The sequence below is a fragment of the Chaetura pelagica genome, unplaced genomic scaffold, assembly GCF_000747805.2.
Source record: "Chaetura pelagica isolate M959 unplaced genomic scaffold, ChaPel_1.0 scaffold246, whole genome shotgun sequence".
NCBI lineage: Eukaryota > Metazoa > Chordata > Aves > Apodiformes > Apodidae > Chaetura > Chaetura pelagica.
In genome coordinates, this window is record NW_009953647.1 from 2,587,932 (window position 1) to 2,611,238 (window position 23,307).

At 36.2% G+C, this 23,307-nt stretch overlaps 2 protein-coding genes across 2 annotated transcripts in view; both read right to left on the reverse strand.

Annotated features, from left to right (window-relative positions):
* Positions 1-973, reverse strand: part of LOC104390705 (coagulation factor XIII B chain-like) — a 9,927-nt gene extending 8,954 nt beyond the window's left edge. Inside the window, exon 1 of the mRNA XM_009999896.1 lies at positions 892-973. Coding sequence (XP_009998198.1) covers positions 892-973 — 82 coding nt within the window. The remainder of the gene's footprint in view (positions 1-891) is intronic.
* Positions 974-2,374: 1,401 nt separating this feature from the next.
* Positions 2,375-23,307, reverse strand: part of ASPM (asp (abnormal spindle) homolog, microcephaly associated (Drosophila)) — a 33,405-nt gene continuing 12,472 nt past the window's right edge. Inside the window, exons 8-29 of the mRNA XM_009999936.1 lie at positions 22,970-23,111; positions 22,761-22,891; positions 21,872-22,047; positions 21,626-21,771; positions 21,461-21,546; positions 19,912-20,130; positions 18,874-19,090; positions 18,648-18,790; positions 18,430-18,558; positions 16,903-17,097; positions 12,677-16,498; positions 11,873-12,400; positions 10,351-10,517; positions 9,429-9,534; positions 8,624-8,833; positions 8,003-8,152; positions 5,938-6,129; positions 5,310-5,502; positions 4,666-4,820; positions 3,692-3,868; positions 2,560-2,732; positions 2,375-2,480 (exon numbers count right to left, since the gene is read on the reverse strand). Of these exons, the coding sequence (XP_009998238.1) occupies positions 2,375-2,480; positions 2,560-2,732; positions 3,692-3,868; positions 4,666-4,820; positions 5,310-5,502; positions 5,938-6,129; positions 8,003-8,152; positions 8,624-8,833; positions 9,429-9,534; positions 10,351-10,517; positions 11,873-12,400; positions 12,677-16,498; positions 16,903-17,097; positions 18,430-18,558; positions 18,648-18,790; positions 18,874-19,090; positions 19,912-20,130; positions 21,461-21,546; positions 21,626-21,771; positions 21,872-22,047; positions 22,761-22,891; positions 22,970-23,111 (7,563 nt within the window). The remainder of the gene's footprint in view (positions 2,481-2,559; positions 2,733-3,691; positions 3,869-4,665; positions 4,821-5,309; positions 5,503-5,937; positions 6,130-8,002; positions 8,153-8,623; positions 8,834-9,428; positions 9,535-10,350; positions 10,518-11,872; positions 12,401-12,676; positions 16,499-16,902; positions 17,098-18,429; positions 18,559-18,647; positions 18,791-18,873; positions 19,091-19,911; positions 20,131-21,460; positions 21,547-21,625; positions 21,772-21,871; positions 22,048-22,760; positions 22,892-22,969; positions 23,112-23,307) is intronic.

Sequence of the window (23,307 nt, forward strand, 5' to 3'; positions counted from 1 at the left end):
CCTACACGTATTAGAAACAAAAATCAAACTACTGTTCCTTCACTCAATACTGCATTTACTAGAATGTTCTGTAAATTTAGTATTTTTACCAAGTAGAAAGTGCTAAGAGAATTCTTTTTTAGTAATTCTTTCTCATGTAGCCACTGTCTTAAATCTAAATGAAAAAAAACAAAGCAACAAAAACCTGAGGGTAGCTAGGATTTTCAAGTACTTAAAAGAGAGAAACTGTTGCTACCTACATACCTTTTTGTTTGATTTTCAAGATGGTATCTGTAATTTCAACTGCTTTTCATATGGACAAAAGTCTACTGAAGAGAGAGGTAGTTGCAGCAAATATGTTGGGGCTAAATATACATTAGCAGATACAAAATGGCATGCAAAAAAAGAAACACCTTTTCAACTAATACATAGTCCACAGTTCTGAACCTGCAGTTCATGTGGTGTGTAAACCATTTAAACCTACGAATTTTAAACAATAATGAAAATAGGGATAGGAAATGCAGAAACATCCCAGACTAGCTTCTGCAGGTTCCATTGAACTTCAATTCTTCTGCTTTGTGGTAGGACAAAACACTTCAATCACCAAGACACTTCAATATATAAAATGTTCTAATAGTAAAAAATTCAATTCGTATAAGTGCCTCAAAACTCCTCAGATACATTTAAAAAGAAACTTTTTCAGAATAGAAGTCTGAACTTTTCAATATTACACCCTTGAAGCTTAAACACCAACCTGTAGCCCTGAGTTACAGCAACAGCTAAATCATGATCATCTGCCATCTCACACCAAATTATATTTTAAAAGCTGTGTTCATTTTTGAACCTACGTGCCTAGATTGCACGTAGTAGATTCAACATATATTTATTAACAATAGAATTCAGTGTATTTACCTTCTGCAGAGAGTTTGCCTGAATACACCATAATTAGGAAGAAAAACCAGCTTTTAAATCTCATCTTCATTACTTTCTCCATCAACAGCTTCCATCACCTGTGAAAACTACCTAAAGCATTACTTTTGTAAATAATTAACTGGTTTTTCAAAGTATCCACAAGTGCTTTAGTCATCCATGGTATTTTGATACACATTATTCCCCTGAAAACATCATTTTAATTTATTTTAGTTCTCCAAATACGCTAACACTAGACTTGCAGACTTCTATTTCCATTTGGCATACTTTATATCAGTATAGAGGACAGAATTAATCATTTTACAATGAAACTAGGCAACATGCTTATGGAAGAGTTTAAACTAACAGAACACTGTCCCTCTCAGACCCTCTTACAAGTTTAAAGGGCATTCTGTTATCAATCAGATTATTTACTTTGGCCGAAATAAGAGGAAATAGAAAATTTTCCCCTCCTCCAGCCTTCCCCCAAAGAACCACTCAGTTGCATTCTATACATGATTAATTCTGGAGGCTCCTACATGAACACAGCCACTACTGTTATCTGTCTGTTGGATTTTGGTGTATACAACTAGCCCCTTTTGAGCTATTTTTAAACAAAATTAGAAAAACCCAACGCTCATTTACAACACATTATCACCTCACTGAGTAATGGCTAGCAGTTGATTTAGCATCACATTCCACCACTGGGAGGCATAATGTCTAAATATGGGGGATGGGAGGGTATAATTTTAAAGCTTTCATTTTCTTGGCTTTGCTTTAAGGAAATGCAATTCAAAGGCACAAGCAAGCAGAATTTAAGGGAGATGCTGTGACGAGCACTATATATTTAGCCAGGGGAGATGCACACTTGCATGTACTGCTCACTCGAGAGAAGAAAGAACTCACAAATCACATCCCGTAAAATATGCAGTCAGAACTTCTAAATTCACCCTTGCAACATCCCGTTGTTCCATCACAATCTCATAGTGTTTAAAACAATAAGAATGATACTAAAAAAGTATTTCTTAGTCACACACGATCCCTTTAAAACCTTAGTAGACAGCAAAGCTCTCCAAAAACAGTAGCCTGTTTTGAAATTCAGACTGTGCCTCCCTTTCTACCTGTATCTGTCCAGATCAGACAAGCCAACATAACTGCACCACAAAACCAATTGTTTTTAATATAATTCTATTATCTTTAATCAGAGCAAGGAATACGCTGCTCTCTGTGAGATTCACGGTTGTGTAACAGTAATACATTACTGCACTAGTGTAATTTCCAGGACTTTATTTTACAATTTGTTTTGGTCACAGTACAAAATAGGATTTCAAAAGCTGTATACAATACAAAAATGTTATAGAAACGTTAACTGTAATTTGAAAAATTTCAAGGGTAGAATGAGATTTATTTGCTTTTTTCTAAAATCATTTAACTGTCTACTACATACACGCTGTACAAATACACTTTCATATACATAATTTACATGTCAGTAGCAGGCAATACCAAGTGTATCCATCACCATAAGAATTGCTTGTAGAGGTTCCACAATTTCTTGCATGTTATCTTTCCTCAAAACCCAGTCTGGTTTAATTCTGTGAAAATATTAGTGTTTTCTCAGTAAAATATTCTATTGCCACAGAAAAACCTGCAGACTAATTTTTAAGCTCTTACCTTGAAACTGTTTTTATTTTTAGAGGAGTAACTGGAACTGAGGAAGTTCCACTTAAGAAATTGTTTGTTTTCTGCTTCACAAGTGTTCTCTCTGCATCCATTTTGTGTTTCCGAGCTGTAAGCTTATATAGGCTTTTAATACAAGTAAGAGTTCTTGGCAGGCTTCGGATTTCCTGAGAAAAGGGGAAACCAGCACAGAGTTAATACAAGTTCAAAAGAAATCTATTTGATTCACTGCAAACTGAATGTTTGTAACTTAGGCTGAACTTCTACCCGCAAGTACAGGGAAACCATTTTAAAGCCAGCACACCTACAAGTTGGTGGTCTAAAGCTTTCAAAATGGTGGTGGCAAGCAACGACATCTCAGGAAACCAAGCTCTTACAAGTCAGATTTTACTAAATTCTCATTAAAACAAATTTTCACATATGTCATTGGCATATGCCTTCAATGACTGGTAAAGAGATAAATTAGTGTTTGTACCTGTGTCTACAGCAACAGAAGAATAATGATGCAATGATCAGGTGACTGGATAATTTAAGTGCTTATACGTGATGGATAAATGGCTAGTGAATGTGTAAGATAGACCCAGAGTACTCTAATACCCTTATTAGAGATTCCAACAATAGGCATGAACAAAGGCAATTTCTTTCAGAAACAGTCTATGACTCTTTTACAATAGTTTGTCAACACAAAGTCGCAGAGAATCATATTACCAGTTGTTACTGACAATAAAGATCTTAATTTTATCTGAATAGCAACAGCAAGCTTTGAGAAACGAATAAAAGTTAATCAAGTGGCAATTAAACTGTATCTAATGCTAAGCAATTAATAGAAAGCCATCAAAACCCTGGGGAAAAAGCAGTATCGTAATCTTGCAGGGATTGCCGGACCAGTATCTCAGTGTCTTATTGAATAGCTTTAGGTGACCAGGGTGTACAAAGAACAAAATAATGCATCTTTTCACTATTTAATAATGCATTTCTTAAAGTTAAAAGTTTAGTCATAATTAATATTACAGCTGTAATAGGTCCAGTAGAGAGGGAGAGGAAAAAAAATAATTAAAGCACCACTAAAACATGCAAGAAGTGCATGTTGAATCAAATTATGAAACACAAAACATTAAAGCCTTACCAAAGCTCTTTTCGAGTCCTTTGAAAGGATGGCCAACAAACAACAGGTCTTTGTGAAAATGCTTCCTCCTTTCTCTGAAATTTTGTCCCCTGCTTTTCCTCTGTACATCTGCAGTAAGTCTAGTAATGTATCTATAGAATTTTCTACTTCATAAACTGCTTGAGTTGTTTTCTCATACTGTTATACAAGGAAGAGACAAGAGAGGTTATATAGACTTGGTGATCCAGGCTGTCTGAGGAGGTGGTTGAGCAATCATCCCTGGAGACATTTAAAAAGACAAATGTGGTGCCAGGGCACAAGGTTTAGTGGTGGACATGGCAATTAGGGTAGTGGCTGGACTTGATGATCTTGAAGGTCTTTTCCAACCAGAGTGACACTGTGATAGCAAAATGCATATCTGCTCCCAAATTAAATTTGTAGCTGGTCTGGCATCCAAGTGATAAATATTCTCTGTGTTACATCATTGGAACAAAAAGCTACTCTTTGTCCTTACCCTCATTTATAAAAACATAGCATTCTCAATTTTACTATTAAAATAGAAGAATAAATCAGAATGAGTTCAGAGAAATTTAAAAATAAGTTTTGCCTAATTTTTTTTGTTTTGTTCCACCACCCCCCCAAATTAAAAAAAAAAATATTTTAAAAAAAGGAATTTGAATGTAAATACCTATAGGATAGATGTAATACCAAAAACTATGTTTAGTAAATATTTTAAATTTCAAAATATTCAAATGTTTTAAACTATTTTCAAATCATTCCTTTCACTAAAAGGAAAATTAAATAACTGCTATGAAGTAGAAAACTGGTTTCAAAATAACACAGTTAGAATTATAAACTGGTTTTGGTTTTTTTCCTCCCAAAAATTAATTAATTAATTTTGTTGTTTTAAATTTATTCAGAAACGCTGTGGATAAATAAATACTACAAAATTAGTCTACAGCTTATAAACCTGCAAAAGAAAATATTCACATTACCTTTGAAACATTAAGTAGAACCTGAACTGAATATCTGATCACATCCATGCATGGCACACTCCGGTTGCAACTTCTGATCAGAACAAAAATAGTGAGGATTGCTCTGCTCTGGGACATATTTTCACAACAAAGTGGGGACAGCCTAGTAGCCACCTCTAGGATAATAAAAAAACAAACAAACAAAAAAAACCCTCTGAAAGCTCAAGCAATTTAATTGCAAATCTGAATTTTCTCTTATTTTTAAGAAGCACAAAGTAGTAAAAACTGCAATTACTGATTTAAAAAACTATTTCTAAATCAATAGTTTTAATACTCCAGACTAAAAATTGTGCAGACAGAGCAATCCACAGAGAACATATACTGATAAGATAAAATTGACTTGGTAAGGTCAAGTACTACTAGTACTGCCAGGAAATCAGAGCAATCACATAGGATTTCCTTTCTCTCCGTAACTATTTTAATACTGGTCTTAAATCAACCATCTAATTTTAGTCTGGAAAAGAATCTCCATTATACTCTCTAACATGTTCACATTTTACAATCATACAGAAGGTCTAAATATCATTATGAACTCCTCTTAACTGAAAAATTCCAGTTTCTATCATTCTGGAAATCTATCAGTTCTAATAAAATGAAATACTGACCCAGATGCTTTAAGGCTGCAAGAATATAAGAGAGATGTTTGTATTTCAGAAGGTATTCGATAGCAATTGTGGTTCTGTTGCACAGTTTGTCTTCTTCTCTGCTCTTTTTATTAGCCTTTTCTAAACTACATCTTAAAGCTTTAATTTTTGCTGTGTCATTACTCTTTCTCCAGAAATATCCTCTCCACAATGCCTACAGAAAAGGAAATTTCGCAAAGAGAAAAAAAGTTGTGAGCAAGAGACAATAAGACAGGAACTTTCATTACCATTCCAAATCAGTTTTACACAAGTCTGACAAAGTACTTAATTAGCTTGATTATAAAAGTAATTACCATTCAGTTTCATCTTCCAAATGCTGTATTTTCAAGACAAAAGGCCAAAGAAATACATGCATATACACTCCACAAACACTCCTACATAAGCAACCTCAAGAAGTATCTGTTTAATTTCTTCATTATCTGTTTGCATTTAGCTTTGATGTCTAAACTGAAGCTAACTTGGTTCGCAATTTAACTGATTAATTCATCAACCAAAGTAAACATCTTTCCTCTCCCCAAAAAACCCATGAAAGAAAAATGAAAAAATAAAATGCAAAACATACTGTAGTTTTATTAAGAGAGATATGTACCTGTAATTTAATTATTCCAGCTGCAAATTTTCTCCAGCGTCTGCGGGCAAGGAACCTCCGCACGTTGCGCTGGATGACGACGGCTGCAGCCCTTCTGTGATTTAGCCAGCCTCGAATCACACGTTGTAACTGAATCATTCTTTGATAATCTCTTTGAAATCTCTTTTGTTGCATTTTTGCTCGGAACCATCTCTGTTTAAAATTAAAGTACCTTTCCATTAATTTATTTAAGACTTTTCCCTGAATTCCCCTTTCCAATCCTAAACAAGCACAGATAAAAATGAAACAAGTATTTTGACATGAGCTTTGACAGATAAATGCAGTATAAACATCTCTTGCACTCATTAAACCACCGTGACACAGTTCTGATTGTGTTTGGGGTAGCTGAAATGCAAGACTGGAAAATTAAATCTTAACAACCAGGAGTAGATAAGGAAGAATTCTGTATAGGCTAGATTAGAATATTTTCAGTTGGAAGGGATATGAAATGAACATCTAAATCCAACTGCCTGACAAATTCAGGGCTGACCAGAAGTTTATGCTTATTTTTACGGGCATTGCCCAAATGCATCTACAACACTGCAGGCTTGGGGCATCAACCCTCTAGGAAGCCTGTTCCAGTGTTTGACCACATTGGCAGTGAAGGAATGCTTCCTAATGTCCAGCCTAAGCCTTGCCTGGTGCAGCTTAAGACCATTCCCATGTGCCCTACCACTGGATATCAGGGAGAAGAGATCAGCACCTCCCTCTCCACTTCCCCTTCTCAGGAAGCTGAAGGGAGCAATGAGGTTGCCCCTCAGTCTCCTTATTTCCAAAGTGGAGAAACTCCACTTAGCTGCTCCTCATTCCTACCAGTCCTTTCACCAGCTTTGTTGCCCTCCCCTGGATGTGTGCAAGGACCTGAACACCCTTCTTGAACTGCAGGGCCCAGAACTGCACACAGCACTCCAGGTGAGGCCCACAATGCAAAATAGAGCAAGATAATCCTTGATTTTGATCAGCTGGTGATGCTGTGTTTGCACCCCAGGATGTGATTTGCCCTCTCAGCTGCCAGGGCAGACAGCTGGCTCACAATGAGCCTGCTGCCCACCACCACCCCCAGATCCCTTCCTGCAGGGCTGCTCTCCAGCTACTCTCTCCCAATTTATACTTGTGTCTGGAATTACTCTATCCTAGGGATTCTCTTTCTCTTGGTTGGCTTTTAAAAATATCCATCACTCCACTCTTGTAATTTCCCAGCTCTATTTCTTCCTTATATATATATATAGAGAGAGAGAGAGAGAGAGAAGGAAGACAGGGTACTACTGTATGCCAAAAGTGAGAAACAAAGTCTCTTCCACCCATTCACTCTTGCCTTTAGAGGAAGATAGAACTTTTGGGGAGAGATAACAGACATGCTATACATGGAGGAGTAGTAGGGCTAAGTTTGGCATAACATCCTTGACAGCTATTTCATGAGGCCTCTCCATGTATCTAATGCTGACCTTCCATTATTGGGACTAAGCTAATGGCCAGTTTAGAGACCTGAAGAAAATATTTTACTATTAGGTAGTGCTGCAAAACAGACCTGATTTTTATTCTTGCTTTTAGAGAAGTAAAATATGGTTATATTAAAATAGATAAGATATGGTTATATTAAAAAAGCTGTAATTTGGACAGGGTCTGGTATGACTGGCAGGTTATAAACATCCAACCAAATAAATTCCTGTATCCTGGGGGAGTATTTGTTGCTCTTCATTTCACAAGCCTTACAGCCCATCATGTCTGATCTTTCCTACTTCCAGTGGGATGCAAAGAAATAGGCTAAGACAGCACTCAGATTCCTTTATCAAGACTGAGGGTCTGAAGGAAGCAAACATTCCCATCCATCCTCAGCTTTAAAGTGCTTAAGCCTCCAGAGCCTGCTGAGATCCATTCTGATATGCTTTGCAGGGTATAAGCAGCATTATTTAATAAACTGTATTCTCCATAATTTAGCTTTATTTTTCCATAAAATAAAGTGTTACAGCTTAGCTGACAAAAAGAAATGAGACTTCATTACACATTCATCCTTAATTAGACCCACCTGTATTATAAGAACAGATGAGATCTGGTTTTGTGCCAGTTTTAGGATGAGGTGAATCCTATACGCCCTTTGAATTTTAATTGCAGAGATATGATGATGCACAGCTGCTGCAAAATGAAGCAGTCTCTTCTTTTGTTTCTGTTCTAAAATCTGTAGAATGAAAACAAAACCAGGAACATCATTATTTTTCATACTCAGAGGTAGCTGATTATCTCTGCCTTACAACACAACAATATACTATGGATGCTGAAGAACTGACTCAAGTCATTACACCTCAGAACTAAGTAAACTAATCTAAAACAATAACACACAGAAGTGATTGTAAGCAACATTACTACATAGCAGAAAACAGTTTCATTCTAAGTGTGTGTTCGTGTAGAAGTATCAGTTATAGGTAAGCCACAAAGATCTGACAAGTTAAAAAACCACTAAAGGATCAGGAGAAAACAGTGAAAATGTATTGTGATCTCTTCTGACCCACCCAATTCTCAAAGCAGGCAACAAGAATTTGAGTTCAACAAGTTGATCAGGTTTTCTTTTCCTTGCCAGCCAGAATTAATGCTAAAAAGCCCTAGTGATATTTGACATCAAAAGTATGGTTTTAATTTGAAGTATACCAACCTTTTTTCTGACTAAATAACCCCGTATAAATGCCTGCAATTTAATGACAGCTCTTCTAGTTTTGTTGTATTTCATAAACTGAAGCCTGCCTTCCTGCCAAGCCCTCAGATGCTTTTGGATAATTATAGCAGCAGCTTTTTGTTGAGCAAGTTCCCTTCTTGCCTTGAAACCTCTGTATGCTTTTTGGATCAAACATGCAGCTTGAAGTTTCTGAAAAAGATTTTAAAGAAGGCATTCATAATTAAACTTCTGTTCATTCCTGTCATGATCAATATAGATTTTAATTTCAATTCTAGGGTTTTTTTCCCATCAAAAGAAAAAGAACAAAACCAAAATAGGAAACACAAGCAAACTCATGCAGTACTAGTTTATATAAAAATGCACTTTCGCAATTGTGAAGGTCTTATCCCTTACCTAAATGGAGTAAAAATCTGGGCAATTTAACTTAATCCTTTGTAAGCAATAAAGCCAGGAGAAAATGGAGTATCTTAGATTTTATCCTACCATCAGTATAGACTAGAGTAATTCAACAACTGGAATTGTTCAAAAACAAGAATCAACCTCATTGCTCAGAGCAAAAAGGAAATTTAATATTTTGAAGATTCAACCGGTCTGATCTGAAAAATCTTCCCTCTGGACCCACCTTTTTTCTTTTGTAAACCTGATTGATGACAATAATCACTCAAGTATGTTGAAAACTTTTAAAACAACCGAACAACCGTGATGTAGCAGAGTACACGTGAAAACATACCTTTCTTAGAAGTCTTCTTGCCCTGTACTGTCTGTATGCCAACTGAATCTTAACTGCAGCATTCTTAGCTGCCAGAAATTGGTATCGAATCATTCGTGCAGTAAGGGTTGCTCTCCATCTTCTTTGAATGGTAAGTGCACAGAACTTCATTTGCAAAAACCTAACATGAAAATGCATTTATTCCATAAGTTGAGAACACTTGCATTTTTTAAGTAAGAAAAGAGTGATGGCTTACAAAATTATTAAAAGATACTTTGAAAGCAGAGCTGTTATCAATCAAATCTTGGAACACTAGAACAAGGGGATAGCCAGCAATGTTGGCTGAAAGACTGGATTAAAATAGAAGATACTTTCTTTTTTCCCCATAGTTGGTAGTTTCAGAACTTGCTTCCAAAGAAGGATGAGGAGGGAGAGAGCAGTTCATCTATAGTAGAGAGTTAGTATCATCTAACAAGGATGGAGGACCTTAGAAAGTGGTCAGGTTAATACTGTCCTTAAACAACATCTGCTGCTGCTACTGGCAGAGGACAGTTCTGAAGGAGATGATCTAGTACAGCATTTATTGTAAAAGCATCTCACAGCAAATTAAACACAAGCTAGTTTGACTATTGCTTCATAACAAAACAGCTTTTCATCCTATTAGTTTTATGCTGGAATTTTTAACAACAGCCAAAACATACTTCCTGTAAAAAGTAAGTGGGGAAAAAAAAATCATGGCCTACTCTTTCTACATCCTCAATATGCAATATTTGAGAAGTAGCTTCCAGTCCAAAAAATCATTTAAACCTATGAAAAATCTCATGCAAAAGAAAAATGCCATCTGCATCAACAGGCTTATGCTCACACGTGTTAAATACATGTGGCAGGGTCAGAGCCTGAGAACCTATAGGCATTTGCCAGAGTGAAAAGCAGTACTAAACAATTATATAATACAAGCATTGAAAAGTAGAGAAGTGAATATCAAACTCAGTATTACCAGGCCCGCTGCTGTTTTGTTTTGAAGTGACTCTGAATAACTCGTACAGCTTTTACCACAGATGCATATTCCTTTCGTGCTCTGCAGCCTCGATACCAGGCTTGAATTACTTGTGCTGCTCTCATTTTGTTAAACCACTGCCTGGCTTTATATCCTCTATATGATGCCTATTCAATATACAGAAAGAAAAACAAACCACAGAATTAAAAGCTTCATTTTTTGTTTACTTTTTTTAATGTTACAAACAAAATTTAAAGGAAAAAGTGTCATGTTAGCATGAAAGACTTTTAGGATTCCTGTCTCTATAGTATGACAAATATCTAATTTCTCACGTCTAGAAGATGTTTTCTACAGCAAATTAAACACATTCAGGAAAATACCATAAATGCCACTCTCTAATATCTGTAAAAATAATTTTGTCATGAAGAAACAAATACAAGAAAGACTGAAAAACCAAACAAAGAACAACAACATAACCTCTGGGATTACCTGAATTCTAATGGCAGCTCTTCTCATTTGATGGTATCTTAGTTGTTCAATATTTCGCATCTGATGGGCTCTGTAGTGCTGCTGTATTAATATAGCAGAAGATTTGTACTGAAGGTATTTCTGTCTCTGAATAAATCCACGGAAAACCGCCTTAAAAAAAAAAACGGACAACAAAAAAACCAAACAAAAACCTGAAAAATCACTTCAGAGTAACGAGTCTTCTAAGCTTCTTTGAACTCACACTATATGGATATTTAGCCTGCTACTCAGAGATGAACAATCTTCATTACTTCTTGCTGGCAACATTTTTATTGCATCAATGATGGAAAGAAAAACCATCAAACTACATACTTCCCACTTCCTAGAGTGCTTCTGAGAAATCACATAAACAGATTCCAACCAAGTTTCATGCATCATCACTCAAGGTACCAGGTGAAAGGTACAATAAGGCAATTTCTCTCCTTATATTCCTCTTCAAAATGTTAGGCACTCAAATTAGTCCACGGCCATTTAATAAATCCAAAAGAACTAACATTATTTATTTACCCATGCATTCCTTAATATGATTCTTAAAGAATGCAACAGTCATGCCTTTTTTACCAATTACTCTATACCCAATACTAGTGACCACTCCTTTCAATGTCAAGACAGCTTTCATTCACATTCTAATAAAAACAAAGCAAAAGATTAATTAAACTATTCATATATATATAGGCGAAAGCCAAATAGGACAAAAACAAGCAAGAACCACAGAAACACACGCAAGTATAAGGACTCATTTGAAGTAGTAAGGTTCTAGGGGAGAAACAAGAAGAAAAAGGAAATGTTACTTTTTAAGATGAGTACCTCAGCAAGGAAAGACAAAATAGAGCTGAGACTTACTTCTGTGCATTGTGGTAGTAAACTTTATACACCTGCTATGTACTATACTTCAGAAATTGATTCTACTTTAACAGCTTTAAACTATTGTTTGCAAGAGCATTAAAAAAAGAAAGAAAACCCCCACACCCAAAATCCACACCCAAAAAAGTACCTGAATTTTTATTGTGCTTTCTTTAATTCTGCGAAACTTCTTCTTTTCAATGAATCCTCTGACTCTAGTCTGCACAGTGACAATGTTTCTCCAGGTTTGTAAGTAAGTCATTCTTTGATGTTTTACAGCCAAGTGGGAACGGTACCATTGTTGTATGGCAACTGCTGCTTTTTTGTATCTTGTATACTGTGATTTAGTTTTATGCATTAAGTAATACGCTTGTAATGTAATAGCTGCTGTTCTAAGCCGAATAAATTTTCTACGTTGCAGAGCCATCTGAAGAAAAGACTGAATCTTTCTTGCAGCTCGTCTTTGTCGTGCTATTTTTCTTGCTTTCATACCACGGAAGGCACACTGAATAATTACTATTGCTCGTCTTTGAGCAGAATATTCTGCTTTCTGTAAGCAAGCCCTATGCCATGCTCTGTACCACCTCTGAATAGCAACTGCTGAACTCTGAATCAGTTTATAGCGAGTCCTTGCTCTTCGACATCGGAACATGGACTGGATTGTTATTGCTGCTGCTTTCTTTTCAAGAAAACGCCTTCTCTCTACACGCATACGTAAGAACGCCTGTATGCGCCGCGCAGCAACATTGGTTTTGTACAACTGCCTAGCTTTTTTAGCATGGAAAGAGGACTGAAGGCAAATTACAGCTTTTTTAATTTTTGCATAGTTTTCCATGGCAGCTTCTTTTGCCATTTTGGCTCTGAATCTTTGTTGTATAACTCTGACAGCCCAGCACAACTGTTTGTAGTACCTATGTTGTATGTACATGCGATAACTAGACTGTATTACAATTGCTGACATGTGCATGGTTTTCAGTTTCTGTCGTTCCTTCATGCCTCTATATGATGCTTGAATAACAAGAGCAGAATTCTTCATTGTCAGATATTGCTTCCGATGATACTTTCCTTTAACATAGGATCGATAGTAGTTCTGTATAACAATAGCAGCAATTCTCATCTTTTGATAGAACCTTCTAGTCCTGTGCATTTTGTAGGCTGACTGTATTGTACCAGCTGCTAAATGCATACACTCAATTTTCTTCCGTACCCTGATACCTCTATACATGGCCTGTAGTTGAATAGCTGCTCTGCGAAGAGAAAGATACTCTGAAGTAAGCTGTCTTGACAAAATCAAAGCTCTGTATCTTCTCTGAAAGACAAGAGCAGCTGCTTTTAGAGAGAGATAGCGCTGACGTTCTCTAAGAGCTTTAAATTTTTTCTGAAGAATAATAGCAGCACAGTGCATTTTTCGATGTTGCTTTTTTGCCTGCAAGTCTCGGAAAGCCTTCTGAATACGAATTGCAGCTTTCTTTAATGAAGAGTAATGTTGTACTGCAATTTTCTTTAGCTTATTTGCTCTGTATCTCTGCTGTATTAGCTGGGTTGCCCACTGAACTTTTCTGTAATGGTGGTACTGTCTATACATTCGGTAGTTTTTCTGTATTGTAAGCGCTGCCTCATGTCTTTTCTTCAAGAAGCGTCTTGTTTTCATTCCCTTATAGCCAGCTTGAAGAAATAAAACAGAATTGTACAGTTTTAGGTATGTCTCTCTCACACGCTTCCCTTCCCTGTAAGCACGATAACGTTGCTGTATGATTACTGAAGCAAGCCTGATAGCTTGATAAGAAATGTAAACTTTACGCATTCTTAATGTTGCTTGAATAACTGTAGCAGCTTGATGCATCTGTTGTATTTTTCTTCTTACCACAAAGCCTCTATAAGCAGACTGTATGATAACAGCAGCATTAAGGAAACAGAGATATTTTTGACGTTGAATTTTTGCTAGTTTTGTTGCTCTGTATCTTCTCTGAATTACAACAGCAGCTGACTTGGTGGAAAGAAAATGCTTTCTTATGAGAAACGCTCTAAATCTCCTTTGAATAAGTGCAGCTGATTCATTCATAGTTCTGACAAGTCTTCTTGTTTTCATACCACGGAATGCAGCCTGGATACGAAGTGTAGCACTTTTCATAATCATATAATTGTGAACTTGTGCATTTTGCTCCTTACAAGCACGGAACCACTGCTGAATCTGCTGAGTTGCCAGCAACAATCTTCTGAAATCCCTCTGTTGTTTGTGCATTCGATAATAAGACTGTATCACTGTTGCTGACTGATGCATAGCTTTTAAGTCTTGTCGGACCTTCATGCCTCTACAAGCAGCCTGAAGGATTATGACAGATTTCTTCAGTTCCAAGTACTTTTTGCGTTGTATTTTGCCTAAACAAAATGCTCTATATTGCCTTTGAATTATAATTGCTGCCATTCTCATTGCCTGGTATTTTATGGTCATGCGATGCATCTTAAATGTGGCTTGGATACAAACAGCTGCTCGATGCATACCAAGAATTTGTCGTCTAACTCTTACACCTCTAAAAACTGCCTGCATTTTGACTGTGGCTTTTTTTAAAGACAGGTATTTCTGCTTTTGACATTTAGCATGAATAAGTGCACGATAACGCCTTTGAACTACCATAGCTGCAGATCTAAGTCTTTCATAGTTCTTTTTGACCAGGTAAGATCTGAAGGCAGCTTGTATGGTTGTAGCAGCTTTGTTAAGCTGATTCAGTTGTTTCCTCACAGTCATCCCACGGTAAGCAGACTGCAAGACTAACACAGCTGCCCTTTTTTTTAGATAAATTGCATGCTGGGCTTTTCTCATACAGTAAGCTCTGAAGTATTTCTGAATCACTAGAGTGGCTCGTATCAGTTTCTTGTATTTTAGTTGATTTATATGCATTCTATAATAGGACTGAATAACTGTTGCGTGATTATGTTTCTTTTGAATTGTTTTTCTCACAGTTTTCCCCCTCCATATCGCCTGAAGACGCACTACAGAGTCCCGCAGCTGAAGATATTCTTGCTGTTGTTTCTGGCCTAGAACACTAGCTCTGTAATGCCTTTGGATAGTTAGCACAGCATGTTTCATAACTCTGAATTTTTTCAGAGCCATGAATTTTCTGAAGGCAGACTGTATCTTAGTAGCAGCAAAACATTCTCTTTGAATCTTCTTTCGTACCTTCCAGCCACGAAAAGCTGCTTGTAAAGAAAGCACTGCTGCTCTTGTCCTTAAGAACTTCAGTCTTTGTCTGTTACCAGTCTTGTAAGTTCTGTACCACCTCTGAATCACAATGGAGGCCTGAACTGTTGCTTTATATTTCTTTCTTGTAACATAAGCTCTAAAAGCAGTTTGAATTTTGATAGCAGCTCTATATTCAAGTTTAAGCTTTTTACGTGTTTTATAACCCCTGTAAGCTGCCTGTAAGCACACAGCTGCTTTTTTAACTTGCAAGAACTCCTGCCTCTGACACACCTGCTTTTTGTATGCACGATAATGTTTTTGAATGACAATGGTAGCACTGTAGATGCTTAAATAGCGTTGCCTGTCCCTTCTCATTCTGTAGCATGCCTGAAGAAATACTGCAGTCTCCCTCCACCTCTGTAATTGTTTCCTGACCAGATAGCCTCGAACTACAGCTTGAATTCTTATGCAAGCTCCTTTCAGCTTCCTATAATCGTTTTTAAGCTGAAGAGTGTATCTATGAGACCGATACCTTCGCTGGACATAAAGTGTTGCCTCCTTTAGTGCACAATAATGGTTACATGCTTGCCTCATCTTTACAAAAGCTTGAATCTTCACTGTTGCATCTTTCAAGTTTTTAAACCTCTTCTGGACAACATAAGCACGGTACCTTGACTGAATTTTTATCACAGATCTCAGCATGCGAGCCTCTTTCCTAGCTTCCATTCCTCTGTAGGCAGACTGTAGGATAATAGCAGCCAGGCGCATTCGCTGGAAAGAAACAGCTGCTTTTTTAGAAGTGACACATGCCCTGTACCAAGTTTGAATTACAGAAGCAGCATTTTTCATCTCTCTGTATCTTTTTACTTGTTGGTATTTTCTGATATGTGCCTGCAATGTAGTAACAGATTTTTTTAATTGCAGAAACCTTAGTCTCTCTTTTTTCATTCTCCACAGCGACTGAAAAACACAAACTGCTTTTGTTTGCCTGTATAGTTTACGTGCTTTCATGCCTCTAAAAGCAGCTTGGAGAGCTATCACTGCTGCACGCTTTTGCAAATAGTAGTGTCTTTCCATTCTTCCTAGCTTATAAGCTCTGTAATACTGCTGAATTGTCACTATTTTTGCTCTGTGTTCCTGGTAAATACGTCTACCCAGCTGACACCTATACCAAGCCTGAATCTTGATAGCACTTTGCTTCATACATAGATACTGTTTCAGATCTCTGTGCATCCTGTACCAAGACTGTAGGACAAGAGCAGCCCTCTCTCTTTTAGCCAGTTTTGAAGATTGCCATTTTCGGAAATAAGCCTGAAGCACTAAAGTTGCTTTAATTTTCTGCTGAATTTTGTGTCTTCTCCATCTTCTGAACGCAGACTGAATAGTAAGTGCTGAAGACTTCAAGGTTTCATATCTTTGCCGATCTTTTTTTGCCAATTTAGATGCACGCAGATGACTCTGAATTGTAACAGCAGCCCAAACAATTTGTTTATATGCAGCAACAGACTTCACCATCCTCATCCTTGCTTGTACAAAGATAACATAGTATCGTAGCTGTAAATATCTTTTCCTAGCAGAGTATTTCCTCCAATGAGCCTGCAGGAAAAAACAAACTATTTACCATTTTCTTCATGGTATCTTCAGTTAAGTGTAAATTTGAGAACTACCAACATCACACTTTTAAAGATTTCCTTATTCCTACTTAACCCCTAGGAAGACAAGCCCAGAGAGCTACATAGATTAAAAGCAAAAAAACAAGTACTTGACTAATTGTTTTTTAAAGCATTTACAATTCTGGGAACAAAAGATTCCCTTTTACCATTTCACTCTGAAGACAGAATACCAAAATATCTCACAAGAGGTGGGGGGAAAGTATTAATTTCCATTAAGACATCAGGTGCTGCAAGCAGAACAAACCATTTGTTTGACCCCAAGCAAGCCATTTCCTTACGGGTTTCAAAGGGTTCTTTGCTGTGTAATCTCACTTTAAGTCATATTACCTGAATGACTGTGGCAGATTTATTTCTGACTTCTTCCAATTTAGTCTTTTTCAGATTTAAAAAAGTCATCCTGGCTATGTATCTTCTCCAGTGCTTCTGGATGAAAACTGCTGCATTGACTTCCTTCAGGATGCGTCGACGAGCCAAGAAGTTTAATGCAGATTTCTGAACTATCCGAGCAGCTCTGTCTCTTTCCTATAGAGTGAATTTCCACTGAACAGTTAGGATTAAAATTTTTACTCATATTTTTGATGAATTAAAATAACTATCTAAGGCAATCTCCTAAAAAATTAAGCTTGCTAATACCACAGCTTTTCTTTAGTAAAAGAGCTTTTTTTCAGGTATTATTTCAGCAGAACTCATACAGCATATGAGTTCTTTTTAAAAGATCCTCCTACCTTCATAACTCTACCTCTTTGCTACCCAGCTTTTCAGCACTCCTAATTAAGCCTCAATTTTAGTTCTCATTCATGAGCTTAAAACACCCCTATTAATGGGGCACAACAGAATGCTTTCCAGCTATATCTAAATAATTTAAGAGTATAAAGAAAATAATATCAGCTCACATCCATCTGGTGTTTTGTTTGCACATCAGTAAGGATTTTTATACTAACCCAGAGACTGTAGTAACAAAGTGATGTACATCAAAATAAAAGGAAAAAAAGCAACTAACAAATGCAACATGTCACTATGTAAATAATCTTGTAAGAACCCTACTATCAGACTGTCCTACCATAGGGTAAAAGAAATATGCATACATAAGATGAAATAAAAATAATGCCTGCAATGCTTATGGGTTTTGGTTTTGATTCCCCCTGCCCCACTAGCAGCTTTACTATTAATTATTTAAAATCAGTTATAAAGGAAATGTTTTGTCATCATCACTAACATTGTGCAGCTTTTATGAAGTAAAGAAACTGGAGATGAAAAAACCTACATAAATTCTGCACCACAGATTCTTAGAATATTTCACTTGAACACGGTTCCAACGATATGTCTCTGATTTGGACACAGCAGTGGCAATTACAAATGTTAGTGGTGACAGTTTTAAAATCACCAAGGAATCTGGTTCATCTACCAGAAAAGCAAAAAACAAAAATACCAGAACTCATGCAACTCAACTCAAAGCAGTGACAAAGTTTAGCTCCTAAACAAAAATAGTAAATCCATGCAGAAGTTTAATTACTCTTTTCATCTGGAAGACATTAATGGAAATTAATAATTAACTACTCTCTTTTTGTTTAAAGAAAGCCATCCAACTATTTTATATTTGAAAAACAGGGAGAAGGGTTTAGGGGGCAACATGGTCTAATCAGAACACAGAAGAAAGAACAGCAGCCTTTAAGTAAATGCAGTAACTTCAGAATGGTCTTTGTAGTAGATCACACCATCAAGAAGGCCATGTATTTTTATAACAAAATACCAGTATTATTCTCATAAACCTGTATACTACAAAGAGTGAATTTATGTTCTTTATGTACTATTCCTCAAAGTAGAAATTACGAATATTACACAGGCAAAAAGTACCTGAGAAAGTTTCAGTTCCCTTTTCAGCCTGTAGTTCCTCCAGGCAGCCTGAATTAATCGAGCAGCTCGAGTTTCTTGACAAAGATCTAGAAGCCTCGAACACAGAAATGATAGGTAGGTAATAACAACCTACATAAACACAGAACATAGCAAGTTAAGGGCTATATGGAAGAGCAGGACACATTAACACATTTACATCAACTCTAAAGGCAGCTTACCTTCTCATCAGGAATCGTATTTGACATGTCTGAGTGATGAATCATTGCTGGTATTCCACCCAGGTCAGAAACTGCAGCATTGATCAGCTGGAAGTTTTTCTTTTCATTGTCCAAGAGTTCCTTGTACAGGACTGAGGCAGTTGCTGCTTTGCAAAGAGAAAATTTTTGTCAAATCAAATTCTACATAAAATAGATTTAACATGAATTGCTGTACATCAAAACTCACTTTGGTCAAACATTCCTTCCATGACATTTAGAGAAGTATCAGATTCTGAAGAGGATGAGGAGGAAGAGTTTAGTCCCACTGTATGAGTTCTTGAGCATTCTACTGTTTGAGTTGTACGCTGGCACACAGCTTCCAAAGGTACGTAACGTGGATGATAATGATGAATCAAATGACAGAATACTCTACCATCTGAGAAACACACCGTGAAGTTTTCCACCTGTTAAATAAAACACAGTAAGATAGAAGTTCCATTAGCATTGTTACCAGTTAAATGGTATGAACTGGATATAGGATTTATCTTGTACTTTTGAAAGTGACAAAGTCTGTAACTTTTTGAACAAAAAAATATAGGAAACTGTTGCTTCCTTTCAATATTCACTGTAAAATGACATAAAGCTGTGAGAAACCAGATAAAAGGTATGTGAATCACTCTGTAGTGAATCTCCCATGGAAACACTTAAGAAACAAAGAAAAAAGCAATCTTTCTACAGAAAGATCCCTGAGAAACTTCTAGAGATGCCTTTACACTAGGTATTCAGTGTAGAGCTGTATTCTGATAAGCGAAGTCTTTGAACAGGGCTTCTCTTCTTGGAAGGAACAAACCCATGTCCCTTCTAAACCAACAGATCTTCTGAGGACAGGAAACCCACTTGTCCCAAACATAGTTCAATTCTCACAATTCCTTTAAATGGTGAAGATTTTATGCAAAAATACTTTTAGGGTTAATTCTCATTAAAAAATACTAACACTCAAACAAACCAACATTCCAGCAGAAATGTTTCATTTTTGAAAGGCATTTTTCTGCATACGATTAACTGGAAGGGGAGATCCTTTTTTTCAAATTTGTTTTAAAAGAGATCTGCAGCTAAGCCCACAGAAAGATGGTTATTTCAAATCAGATTAAACGAAGTCCATAAGGATATTTAAAACTGGCTGCTACTACATACTTGGTAGTCTGATGAATTCTGCTCTATAAAGAATAAGCATTTATATGACAGCAAAGGATGTATTTGGTGAATTGTACACAAAACTATTTACCTTAATATTATAAAATCCACAAACAGCATTAACCCATGCCATAAGCAGTTTCACATTTTCACTGTAACTTTGAGGTGAGGAGTTACTCCTATTATCATCTTGTACTCCACAACAATTTGGAAAAGTCTTTAGAGCACCCAATGTTTTTTTTCTCTTGTGTGCATTCTTCAAAAACTCAATTTCTTCTTTCAGCTGTTCCACGTTAAGAACAACATCCACCTATAAAGAAGGAAAAAAAAGGTTTTATTTATGTCACTAACAGTCTGATGTGTCATGCATTATAGCAGCTGGATACAGAGGCTTTAGATATGATATATTAAAGAAAAATTACTCTCAATACTTAGCAGAACCTGCCACAATGAAGCAACAGTGGATAATCTGGACTTGCCAGAATAGATACAGTGTCTGCTACTAACTGCCTCAAATAATGGAACCAAAATGCCCACTCCCACTGTTCTATGTGAAATAGTTACGTTGTTAGCTAAGAGTTCGGGAAAAGAGCGAAATTCCCTGAAAACAGCCTGAGTAATTTCATTATACTTTCAGAGAAAACAATTTCTGAGTCTTGCCCGCATTGAGCCCATGTGGCACTGTTCTTAATTTTAGGGATTCTGATAGGACATAAGCTAGTGCAGGAAGACTTGGAAAATAATTTGTATAAGCACAGGGCTTGGATAAAGCCACTGCTCACTGACATTATTTCTTTAATCAAAAGCAATGCAACTTTAATAAATATGAATAAAGGAAAACTAACGGGAAGAAAGTAACAACTCAATATCATAACAGTAGTTAAGTAAGAAAAAAGTTACATCTGATTTTTATTATGTTCTTCTCTGATAGTTTGGTGGCCAGTCTGAAATCTTTGCTTTAGATATACTAAATTATTCTTATATTCCTGACTATTTAATGGTGAAATTCCACCTCAACTTTTATCTTATTTTACTTTTAATGCTTTATGTTCTTTCCAACTGGATTTGTCAGCTGGCTACTTACTCAACTCTTAAAACAGTCTCAAGAAAATTATTTTTGCTTCCTTCACCATTTTTTCCCAGTGAATTTGAATTCTTATTTCAAGCATTCCTATTTCATGAATGTTTCTTCAGATTGACTGTTTCAGACACACGGCAAAAAGTAGAAAAGCTATAGTTTCAGAGCTTACTCTGTAATTGTCTGTCAGCATAACCTTAAAATAGTCTTTTCAGTTAGTAAGAGCTTACCAGCATTTTTAGATCAACTTCATTTTACTGTTAAGTATCAATTTCATTGGCATACAGCATAAACTCAAAAGTTAAGTTTTTTCCAAAAACTTGAATGAATATATACAAGGAAAAGCACAGTTATAAACGTATCTACACTATATTGTTAATGGAAGAGTTAGCAGATCTAGTTAAAAAATCTGTGTGGCACTGAACATACAAAACAGATAATTTCAGTTTAAAATTTTATTAATAGACTCTTTCACAGGCAACAAATATTGTTGAAAGACTAGTGTTTTTTTTAATCTCTCATTTGAAATTAGGAACAAACACAGCAAGTAATTAAATAATACCTGGAAGGCAAAGACAATTTTCCACAGGAGTGCTAATGTTCGTTCTCTGTGCCTATCCACAATATCCCTGGAGTCAATTGAAGCACCTATGAAATAAAAACAAGGAATTAAAGTGTGCACTAGCCCTCTGATGCAGTTAAAATAACCAGGATTTCTAGGCCTTACCACTTTCATCTTTCAAGTGAATTCCTCGCTCTTTAAGGACATTAAGAACAATATCAACATTATGCATCTTCTGTAGCCGACTTATTGCAGGAACTCTCAGTTGTTTTGAAAGATTCCAGTTTTTGGTGAGAAGTTCCATTGTTCTCCTAAGAAAGGGAACACCACAGTTTAATGCCTTAGCTGAGCTCATATCAAGTATTATATGAACAAAAATAAATAGCTCAAAATGATTTTGTATCAACGCACACAAGACGAATACCACATTGCAAGTCCACAGCCAGATTGGTGACAGCAAAATCAAATTCATCAAGTGGAGTTTGAATATGACTGACAGGCAGTCCTAAGAAACCAAGATGGCGGGAAAGGTCACCTTCGCCACTCAGAAAGTCCCGAGAAAATGCCAGCAGAAGGTCTTTGCTAGCCTAAAAGATATTATAAAAAAAAAAAAAAAGGAAGAAAATATAATCTTAACATTACAATATAATATTCGTTGAGCAGAATACAATTTTCATTCCTTGTCCCACAAATTGCATTACATATTTCCTTAAAAAATACTTAAAATTATAATTTTTAGGTTGGTGGTTTTTTATATATATATATTTACCCAATTCAGATAGCTTTGATTTTCTTCATGTATGACTATCATGTCACTGAAAGCACCACTGAATTTTGGAATACTTTTTTTCTCAGTCTGTACTAAGCCCAGAAAAAGTGATTTTATTGGACCATAAATTTATTGTTAATCAAAGCCTTTGTAAGGTAGATGTGCAGTCTTTCTTATCACAGAAAAATAGCAGAAGAGAAAACAAACCAAAGGTCATCAAACTGACTTGCAGTTTAAGATCAGCAGCACTTTGCTAGATTGATATTTTAAAACACTGCAGAAGCTTAGATTTAGAGAGGGAAGACAGATAACAAAAGATAATGGAGTCCTTCCTACAGGACCAATACCTCAAAATTTTCTTGTGAATTCCCTTACATGACTGTGAGATGATGTGTTGACAATTTTCCTGCAAAAGCTTAAACAGCCAAGACTTTTTAATGAAAAGTACATAGATTTTTTTAAAAAATGGTATATTTTATATTCAGTCTTAGGAACATATTGGAGAAAGAAATCTAATCACAGCTCTCTTACCTTGAACTCTGCATCCTTACAAAAGAGGCAAGGGTCATGGTCAATCACTCGGGACCGTTTGGCACAATCCAGAAAGCAAACTAACAGCAGCAATTTTTTCAGTGTGAATTTTGACAAAGCTTCTTCATGACCTAAAAAGGTGTAACACATTAAGTGCTAATTCAAAAACTAAGTGCTACAAATAACCTGGTTTTGGAAATAGTAGTTACCTTCTCGGTAAAGGTGAGGCACAGTGGGATGTCTGTATTCAGCTGCAATGTCAGGGTTCCAAAGCAAGCGATTAAGGATAAATATTGCTAAACCCATAACATCACTATTACTCTCCAAAGCTATGAGTTCTCCAAAAACAGTCTAATAGGAAAGGAGGAGAAAACAGCAGAACCATTAAAAATTGCCTCAAATACTACCAGGATTTTTTTTTTATAACAAACATTACTGAAATAATGAAGCAATAAATGGCAATGAAGTCCCTAAAAATCCGTCAGTTTTTCAAATCAGTCACTGAAAAATAAAACCAAAGTCAGTTTCAGTATATACAGGTTTAATT